The 10,787-nt window shown below is 35.4% G+C and overlaps 1 protein-coding gene across 2 annotated transcripts; it reads left to right on the top strand.

The window, feature by feature from the left end:
* The first annotated feature begins 3,343 nt into the window (after positions 1-3,343).
* Positions 3,344-10,533, top strand: LOC110890013 (probable UDP-arabinopyranose mutase 5). Of its 2 annotated transcripts, none has more exons than XM_022137583.2 (3): positions 3,344-3,585; positions 8,910-9,039; positions 9,117-10,533. In XM_022137583.2, exon 3 carries the CDS (start codon positions 9,248-9,250, stop codon positions 10,298-10,300), a length of 1,053 nt encoding a protein of 350 aa, XP_021993275.1. In that variant the 5' UTR covers positions 3,344-3,585; positions 8,910-9,039; positions 9,117-9,247; the 3' UTR covers positions 10,301-10,533. The 2 variants fall into 2 exon arrangements, with proteins under 2 accessions (XP_021993275.1, XP_021993276.1); XM_022137584.2 differs by having other exon boundaries at positions 3,354-3,585; positions 8,829-9,039.
* The last annotated feature ends 254 nt before the right edge of the window (positions 10,534-10,787 follow it).

The raw sequence follows: 10,787 nt of genomic DNA, 5'->3' as shown, positions 1-10,787 counted from the left end.
AGAAAAGACAAACCTATAGAAGTTTCTATTGCCCACCACGGGGCCGTGCCCAGCGGACACGGGGGCGTGGTCAAAGTGCTGCAGGCGCATTTATTGTAATTGCGAATTACAATTAATGAAGAGAGAGAGTGTCAGACAGGCACGGGGCCGTGCCCAGGCTTCTGTTCAGCCTATAAATAGGAGTGCTTGGAGCCATTTCTACTCATCCCTTGGCACACCACCTCTCTCACACTTCACCCACCACCCACCACCATCACAACACCATCATCCACCACCATCATCCATTGTCCATCATAGAGTGTGTGAGTCGTCTCGGGATCCAAGATTGATCGTAAGAGTTCTTGACAATCAAGGCCATGTTTGCCTAAGTCTCCTACATCACTTGGTGAAGACAAGTGTCTAGTGTAATACTTTTTATTTTTAATTTTTTCGCACTTTTTAATTGGTTTTGTATTAATGACTTTAATAAGTAGTTTCTTATGTTGAAGGTGATTCTTCCTTATCGTTTGTCGGTGGTGTCTTGGCATTATTTTACTGTCTATATAAAATAAAATATTTTCACCATTCATATCTCCATGGTCTATATGGAGGTATGTTGGCTACCTGGTCGGGGGTTAAGGGAACGGTTTGGTAAGAGTCTTGCCGTTGTTCAGCGTTTAGAGATCCTGCAAGGGACCTGGGTCAAATTTAGTAGGACATCCTTCAATACCCAAAGGTATTGGATGGCGGGGGTCCAAACTCTTTGATCCCCTCATAAGTTAAACTACTATTAATACTATAACCCGGCTACTTAGGACTGTATCCCTGCTGACTCAGACTACTTAGTCGAGGGTAACGTCACCTTCAAAAGAGGGGCCTACCATAATTTGCATTAATAACTTAATTAATTATCTTTCAATAATCCGACCCTTTAGGATTGTATCCTTGCTGACTCAAACTACTGGGTTGAGGGTAACGTCACCTTCAAAAGAGAGGCCTACTACAATAACTAAGATAATCTCTTAAACAAGTGCAAAAGTGCGAAAATAATCAAAGGTTACACTATACACGATCGGATCCAAGTGATTCATCTTGTCTATCTGTTTTTATTTTTATTTTATTTTTCAGCATTTTGGTTAGTTTTAAAATCTTTTCTAACATTTTGTTTTGATTAGACGTTGAGGATAAACCGGTACTAAAAGCTCTTGTGTCCTTGGACGACCTCGGTATCTTACCAACACTATACTACGTCTACGATGGGTGCACTTGCCCATATGTGTGTTTAGTGTTAGTAAATATCGTGTTTTATAAATTTAAAACTTGGTTAGAAAGTGTAAAAAGGGCTTAAAATATATACCTAAATCATACACACACTGACACGCATCAATTTTCCATCTATCTACTAAAATCTCAGCATCTCTAAAAAAACCTAAAGAAGAAGGGAGGATTTGAACCTAGAGAGTAATCAGATCTAGAATTTTGAGAGAGAGAGAGAGAGAGAGAGAGATAGAGAGAGAGAGAGAGAGAGAAATGATAGAAAGAAAAAGTTGGGTTTAAATTTTGAAATGAGAATTAGGTTTTGGTTTATCTCGCCTATGCGTCAATGCGTGGATAAATGTAGCAACTAACTAATTATAGTTATTCATGTAATTTTGTTAAAACCTTAGGGATTTAAGTGTAATAAGTTTAGGGGCTAAAAAATAAATAGTGTTTAAAAAACCAAACTACCCTCATTTTAGGGGTATTTCTATAAATAAAAGGGGGGGGGAGTTCTTATTTTTGGGTATCTTAAAATGACATTGCCTCATGCATTATAATATAGGATAGATATATGATATTTATAATTTTTCAAGGGTATATATATTATTTTTAGGGTTAGGATATAATAGAAAGTTTATTTGGCTAAGAATGTTAGAAAGTAATCTTAACCATCCATTTAGCTAATCAAGGGCTAAGATTAAATGAGGGAAATTGAAGGAAAGAAAAGAGACGCGTGAGTTTGTATAGGGACATTCTAGTCAATCCAAGGCAATAGTTTCTCTCTCCTCCAATTCCCCCCATTTTTTAAACGTTAATAACTCTTTCATACGACATTATTTTTTTTTATAAAATTGCACAAAAAACAAGCATTTTTTATCTTTAAAACGAGTATACTATTGCTATATTTTCGAAATTTTTTTCTAAAACCCAGTTGCGTAAAACGTAATGGAAAAAACCCAGTTGCGTAAAACGCAATGAAAAAAAAACCTAAAAAATGACATTTTTCTAAAACGCAATGCACCAAAGCCATAAAGAAATGTCTTATTTGTAAAACGCAACTGCCAGAAAACACAAAGAAATGTCTTATTTCTAAAATGCAATAGCCTAAAAACATAAAAGAAAGTGTACTTTCTAAAACGCAATGGACTGAAAACACATAAAAATGTGTTTTACCTAAAACGCAATGCACAAAAAACACAAAGAAATGTCTTATTTTCTAAAACGCAATGACCAGAAAACACTTAAAATGTCTGTTTTTTCTAAAACACAATGGACTGAAAACACATAAAAATGTGTTTTACCTAAAACGTAATGCACCAAAAAGCACAAAGAAATGTCTTATTTATAAAACGCAATGGCCAGAAAGCACTTAAAAATGTCTCATTTCTAAAACGCAATGGCAAAAAAAAAAAAACAAAAAAAAAAACAAAAGAAAGTGTTCTCTCTAAAACGCAATGGACTGAAAACACCTAAAAATATGTTTTACCTAAAACGCAATGACTAAAAACACTTCAAAAATGTGTTTTACTAGGGGCGCTGCCCCCGGACCCCCGCCAAGATCGTAAAACACAATGACTAAATCAAAAACCCAAATCGTAAAAATGAAATTAAAGAATTTCTTACATGGATCGAAGCCGATTCCTTCAACGATTGACGAAATTTGAATGATTGACAGCGATCGAATCGAACGGATCGCGTGATTATCTTCAAAATCACCGGAAAAAACGAGATTTTGTATGAAATTAAACTGAGTTTTCTTCAAAAAAGCTGAAGAACACGTTGATCGGGTGTTTGAATCATTGATTGGTGACGAAAATCGCACTATAATGTAGTGATTATTGAGATAGAAAGTGAAAAAATGTTTGAAGATGGTGGGTTTTGAAAATGATGGGTTTTAATGTTATTGGGAAGAAGAAGGGAGAAGAAAAGGATAAGACTACATCTTTATTTTAAATTTTTTCACAAGTTCTAATCCTATTGGTTCCTATCTTTTATAGTTAAAATAAACTTTTTATTTGATCCTCACATATTATTTTTAAGCTTAAATAAAATTACCCAAAAAAAAAAAATAATATTAAAAGGAGACGGTCATTCAAAAGTCGGCAAGTGAGGAATTTGGGGAAAACTTTAGAAAGAAAAAACCCCCAAAAATGAAGAATGACAAATACTGAAAACTCAGAAGAGAGAGAGAGAGAAATAATAGCATCAATCGATGAATGCGAATGTGAATGAATGAGCAGCACACCTTCCCTGCTTTCACTGTCCATTGACGCAGCAGTTTTTAATCTCCACATCATCTCAGATCTCTCTTTTCTCCCTGAACACATTCTCATCGATCTCTTTCTGGTATACATCCTTCATTCCTCCTTTCCTTTCCTTTCCTTTCCTTTTCATACAATGATTATTCTAGGTTTTTTTTTTAATCGATTTCATTGTCATCGCTTAATATTACTGCCTCTGAGTTCTGATCGAGTTAGCTGATTAGGTTTTAATATTATCGTTTTTTGATCTGTTTTTTTTATTGTTATGATTGGAACTGATCGGAAAATAGGGAAACTAGAAAGAGGATTTTGTGTTGTGTGAATAGAGAACGGAGATGAATTGATTGATATACGAATAAAGATTTTGGATTAGTGTTTGTTCTAGTGGGGATTGTGTTTATGCATATGGATTTTAGACATGGAGGATGTTTTGTGTTGTATTATTTGAGAATTGATCATAAAACTAGTGGCATTTCTATTAGGTGTTTTGTAAGTGATACTTGCGATTGAAGAACTTGATTGTCCAAATTGATAAGAATCAGATAATTGGTTAGGCTATTCGGAGCGGTAACACCGCCGCAAACCCCTTTACCGCTCGGTTTGTTTGATGAATCGGTGAACCTATACCGATCCAAGATAGGTAAACCACCGCCAATGTTTTTGAGCAATAGGTAAAATGACGTGGCACTGTTTGATTGGGTGATTTGGGAGTTTACCTATTCCAAATGTTTAACCACTCCCTTCACCCTTAGATAATCTGGTTCATAACTTCAGAGCTAGATGGATTGTTGTACATTATTGAGACTTGACTTTTCAAATTTGTTAGAATCATAATTATAATATTTTTTACTTGACACTTGATTATATTATCAGTTTATTCAAATTTGTTAGAATCATAATTATAATATTTTTTACTTGACACTTGATCATATTATCAGTTTAAACACATATCTTAATGTTCCCTCTCCCATATGAATTTAGAGTTCGGGTTGGATGTGTATGTGTTTGCTGTTTATTTTGATACCTTGATTATGCCTCGTTAACTTTATTACATTGATCGACTATTTGACAAGCGTGGCATGTTCGTAAATATTGCATCGTGGGAGATTTAAATGGGAGCTGTTAGATATTTAGGAATAACCTTGTGCCCCTTGGATCATATTTCATTGGATGGTTGCTTTCTGAGGCAATTATGCACCCTCCATGAATGTCGACCATCCCTTCCTTTTCATCCGCTCCATTATCTAAGAGATCCGGTGTCACTAAGATGGTTCCTAATTATCTGATTGTTCCTGTTTGAATCTACCCATAGTTGTCAGCGAATAGCGACAAGGCACCTATAGGCTACGTAGCGAATAGCGACAAGGCACCTATAGGCTACGTAGCGAATAGCGATGGCTATTTTATAAATTGCGATTACACTAGAAAAAGAATTTTGAAAATTTTTATATGTATATTACATCAAAATACCCTTGTATATATGCTATTTTACATGTATATTTAACAAAAACCTATAAATCCAGCTATTTTATAGCTAATCTAATTGATATTAACGTCAAAAAAAAAAACACCTAACTGTCGCTAAGTTCGCTATTGATCGCTAAGACCCATATAGCGACACTTGGTCGTATGGCTACATAGCGCGCTATAGCGGTCGCTATAGCCGCTATTAACAACTATGAATCTACCCCAAGTCAATCTGATAGTAGAATGTTTGTATGCTTGTTGCTACAAACATCATCATTTTACTTTGTGGTATCGACCCGTTTCATTGTCTTTAAATTATCTTATGTACAAAATTAGCTTTTGTTTTCAAACATAAGTTAATAAACATTGTTTAACTGTTTGTCAAGTATACCTTCCGATAAATACGATATTTAAAAAACTGGTTGACTGAAACACCACCATCAATTTTTAATGGTGATTAAACATATACAAAAACTTTCCAAGAAATAAATGTTTACTTGTCAATGCTACTGTTTTCAACTGACTTTTAAAGTATTACATTGACGGAACTCAGGAACTGTACCCTGGAAGTTTTACCGTTTCTTTTTAAAAGGTGTAACTTATTCATTCCTCTTTTTCTTTTCAAATAATTTGATTGTAGGTTTTCCGATTTTTTACTCATCACCTGATATTATTGCATCTGAGTTCTGATTAAGTTAACTGATTAGGTTTTATCTTGTTTTCTCTGAATTTGATTTCTTGTATTGTTATGTTGTACTGATCTGTTTTTTTTTTGTTTTTTGTTATGAAGTGTCGGATTGTTAGTTTTAATTGAAATTGATTCGGAAAATATGGATAATAGAGGGAGGATTTTGTGTTGTGTGAATCGAGAATGGAGATGAATTGATGGGTTTTGAATTAGTGTTTGTTTGCGTGATTGTTATTATGGGCCTATGTGGATTGGGGATTGTGTCTATGCAACAAATTGTAGGGTTTCTGACTAAGTAGTTAATGCGGTAAAATATCGGATATCGGTCAAGGACCGATATTTGAGATATCAGTTATCGTGGTGGGATATTGGTGAGATATGGTAATTTTAATATCATGTTAAATTTATATATATAGCAACTTAACATTAACAATTAGTATACTCTCCTACCATTAATAAATTAACCTTTTACAACTTGCAAAACACTAACAATTGTAGCAAGTAGGAACTGACTAATACTTAAAACACTAACAACTAACAATTAAGACTTAAAACACTAATAGCAAAGAAGGACAAATGGTAGAAAAAAGAAGAAAGGTATTGATATAGGGAAAATCGGTGATACATCGTTCAAATATTGGTCCAATATCGGTCAGTATCGCCGATATTATCAGTCCCGATATTCTGACCGATATTTTGCACTGATATCTTGGCAGAGGACCGAAAACCGATATATTACTGATATATCGGGATATTAACTACATAGGTTTCTAATGAGTAGAGGTAAGTGTAAGGTGAAGTAGGAAAAATAAATAGAAAACAGAGGGAAGCATTGTGTTTTATGATTTGAGAATTGATCATAAAACTAGGGGCATTCCTATGATCCTATCTTTGTTTTTAAAGTGATAATTGCGATTTGAAGAACCAGAATCAGATAATTTGGTGCATAAACTCAGATATGGATGGATGATTTTATATTTTATTGAAATTTGATTGTCCAAATTTGATTAGAATCATAACATAATTATGGAAATTTTTTCCTTAACACTTGATTATATCATCAGTTTAAACATGTATCCTAACAATCCCTGTCTTATACGAATTTAGAGTTTTGGTTGGTGCATGTGCATTGACTTTGTTGATTGACTATTTGATAAGCTTGGCATGTTGGTATGTATTGCTTTGTGGGAGATTTAAAAGAAACAGTTAACCTTTTGTCCTTTGGATCATATTTCATCGGACGGTTGAGATCCGAGGCAATTATGTACTCTCCGTGAGCGTGAATCCCTTCCTTTTCATCCGCTCCTTTATCTTAGTGTGATCTGATGGCACTAAGATGGTTGCTAATTATCTAACCATCCTTTCTTTAAATGTTTGTATGCTTGTTGCACCTCCACAACATCTCGGATCTCTCTTTTCTTCATGAACATATTCTCATCGTTCTCTTTTTTGTATAATTCTGTCTGTAGTTCTTTTCATACGATATGATTCTAGGTTTTTGATATTCTTAGTCATCGCCTAATATTGCTTATGAGTTCTGATCAAGTTAATTGTTTAGTTGGGATCATGTATTCTCTGAATTTTGCTATGCTCGTTATTCTGATCTGTTTTTTTGTTATGAAGTGTCGGATTGTTGGCTATGCAGTTAATGTGGTAAAATATCGGATATCGGTCAAGGACCGATATTTGAAATATAGGTTATCTCGGTGAGATATCGGTGGGATATCAGTAATTTTAATATAATGCAGAATTTATATATATAGCAATTTAACACCAATAATTCAGTGATATATCGGTTATATCGGTCAGATATCGGTGATATATCGGTCAAATATCGCAGTCAATATCGCCGATAATATCGGTACCGATATTTTGACCGGTATTTGACACCGATATTTTACTAAGGGACAGATATGACTGATATAACCAATATATCACCGATATTAACTGCATAGATTGTTGGTTTAGATTAAAGTTGATCAGAAAATATGGATAAAAGGAGGATTTCTGTTGTGTGAATCGAGAATGGAGATGAATTGATCTTGAATCTAATATTTGAACACGGATTGTTAGTTAGTGTTTGTTTGTATGACTGTTATTTTGGGTATTGTGTTTATCCATGTAAATTGTAGGGTTTTTGATGAGTAGAGGATGTAAAGTAAAAGTATAGACATGGTGGATGTTAAATTTGAGGCGAAGTTAAATTAGGAAAAATAAATAGAAAACAAAGGGAAGCACTGTGTTTTATGAGTTAAGAATTGATCATAAAACTAGGGGCATTTATCTGTGATTTCAAAATAATAATTACAATTTGAAGACCTAGAATTAGAATCAGAAGCAGATAATTAGTTAGGTGATTATATTTATATAATCTGTTGCATGAACTTAGAGATGGACAGATGATTTTACATGTATTGATACTTGATTCTCTAAATCTGATTAAATTCTTAACCCCCCTTCCGTATTCTGATTTTGGGTTGGTGACTGTGTATGTTTATGTGTATGTGTTTTTGTTTATTTTGATACCTTGACTATGACTCTTTAACGGGATTACATTGGTTGACTTTTTTTTATGAACACGTTAACAACAATTATTTACATTTGAATGCCACTACTGTTGGCTCGTGAATAATATTTCGGTTGTGATCTGAGACAATTATAATTCTCATCCGCTCCATGATCAAGTATACCTTCAATAAAGACGGTATTTAAGAATCTGGTTGACTGAATTTTAATGGTGATTAAACATACACAAAAACTTTCCAATAAGAGTTAAATGCCATTTTAGTCCCTGTGGTTTGGGCCATTTTGCCAGTTTAGTCCAAAGGTTTCATTTTTAACCTGTGGGTCCAAAAAGGTTTCACAGTTGCCATTTTAGTCCACTGGGTTAACTTCATCCGTTTTTTATAGTTAACGAGAAGGCCAATTCGGTCATTTTATATGGCTGAATTGCCCTTTTAGTTAACAGAATTACATACAAAATGACCAAATTGGCCTTCTCGTTAACATAAAAAATGGATGAAGTTAACCTTTTTGGACCCACAGGTTAAAAATGAAACCTTTGGACTAAACTGGCAAAATGGCTCAAACCACAGGGACTAAAATGGCATTTAACTCTAAATGTTTACTTATCGACGCTCCTGTTTTCAACTGACATTTAAAGTGTGATACAGATGGAACTGTACGCTGGAAGTTTTATCTTTTCTTCTTGAAAGATATATAACTTATGTAGCGTTAAACTTATTATTTGCCAGAGAACCCTCAAGGCTGGGAAACTGACCGAGAGGATTTTGAAGATCTTTATTGCAACCGGGAAGGACGAAATTATTTCTATGATCCAAGCGCTTAATATCCAGCTTGTTACGACCCCTGTTCTCCCCACTAGTAAGTTGTACTTTAATCCACTTTGCTACCTTGTAAGAGATAGTTACTCTTTTTAACATTTGAAACATGTATGACAGGATGCTCGGACAAGTTCTAAATCTGAACGCTGTTTGACCTTCTTCTTTGACTTGATTAATATCCAAGTGCACGAAAAAAAGAACCGTATTTGATTTTTGATTCAATCATCTCTTCCTGGATATATCACAACATGTCTCAAGTAACCATTGATAGAAACGAGGTCGATATCGTGATTGCCGCTTTCCGTTCAGACCTTACGTCTTTCTTGGAAGAATGGAGGCCCATATTTTCTCGATTCCATTTGATAATTGTGCAAGATCCTGACCTCAAAGATGAACTCAAAATCCCGAAAGGCTTTGACTTCGATGCCTACACCAAAACAGACATAGACAAGTTAGTATCTCCGTCTAATGCTTCGATGTTTTCTGGATACGCGTGTCGCTATTTCGGCTATCTTATATCCAAGAGAAAGTATATAGTATCGATTGACGACGACTGCAGTCCAGCTAAAGACAACAATGGCGATGTAGTAGATATAGTCACACAACACATCACCAACCTTAAAACACCCGCGACTCCCCTCTTTTTCAACACACTTTACGACCCGTATAGGAAAGGATCCGATTTTGTTCGTGGGTACCCGTTTAGTTTACGCAGCGGGGTCCCTTGCGTTCTGTCGTGTGGACTCTGGCTTAATTTAGCTGACTTTGATGCACCGACTCAATCTTTAAAACCCGAACTGAGAAACTCGCGATACGTTGATGCGGTGTTAACTGTACCAAAGAACTCATTGATGCCGATGAGCGGTATCAACATAGCGTTTGACCGTGAGGTTGTGGGTCCTGCGATTTTGCCAGCATTGAAGCTTGCGAAAGAAGGGAAGTTTAGGTGGGAGACGATGGAAGATGTGTGGTGTGGGCTTGTGGTGAAAGTGGTGTGTGATCACTTGCAGTTGGGTGTGAAAACGGGGATCCCGTATGTTTGGAGGAACGAAAGAGGAAGCGCGATCGATAGTTTGAAGAAAGAATGGGAAGGGGTTAAGTTGATGGAGGAATTGATTCCGTTTTTCCAGACGTTGAAGTTGTCTCAAGACGCGGTTACGGCTGAGGCTTGTGTGTTGGAAATGGCGGTTGCTATAAAGAAGGGGATGGGGTCGTCGCATCCGGAGCTTGCTAATGCGGCTGGCAATATGGTCGAATGGGTTAAGATCTGGAAGGAAGTCAAATCTCGGGTTTTGGTTTGATTTGGATTTGGATTGGGTTTGTGTTTCTGCATATGGGTTGGGTTATCTGTTCCATGTCTGAAAGTTGATTAACAGGGACTATGAAATAAATAGTGTACTTTTTCTTGCTTTGTTTTGTTGTTACTGTTCAATTATACTTGGTGCTTGAACATTTATATCTTTTGGTTGTTTCTCAAAGCATATCTCTTGTATCTCTGTTTCTTTTATGATAAGAGTTAAATGCCATTTTAGTCCCTGTGGTTTCGGTCATTTTGCCAGTTTAGTCCAAAGGTTTTATTTTTCGTCTATGGCTCCAAAAGGTTTCATGGTTGTCATTTTAGTCTCTAAACTTCATTCATTTTTTCTGTTAACGAGAAGGGCAATTCGGTCATTTTATATGTAACTCTGTTAACGAGAAGGGCAATTCGGTCATATAAAATGACGGAATTGCCCTTCTCGTTAACTTAAAAAATGAATGAAGTTAACCTAGTGGACTAAAATGGGAACG

This window comes from Helianthus annuus, chromosome 6, assembly GCF_002127325.2.
Source record: "Helianthus annuus cultivar XRQ/B chromosome 6, HanXRQr2.0-SUNRISE, whole genome shotgun sequence".
Taxonomy (NCBI): Eukaryota; Viridiplantae; Streptophyta; class Magnoliopsida; order Asterales; family Asteraceae; genus Helianthus; species Helianthus annuus.
This window is presented reverse-complemented; position numbering and strand designations above follow the sequence as displayed.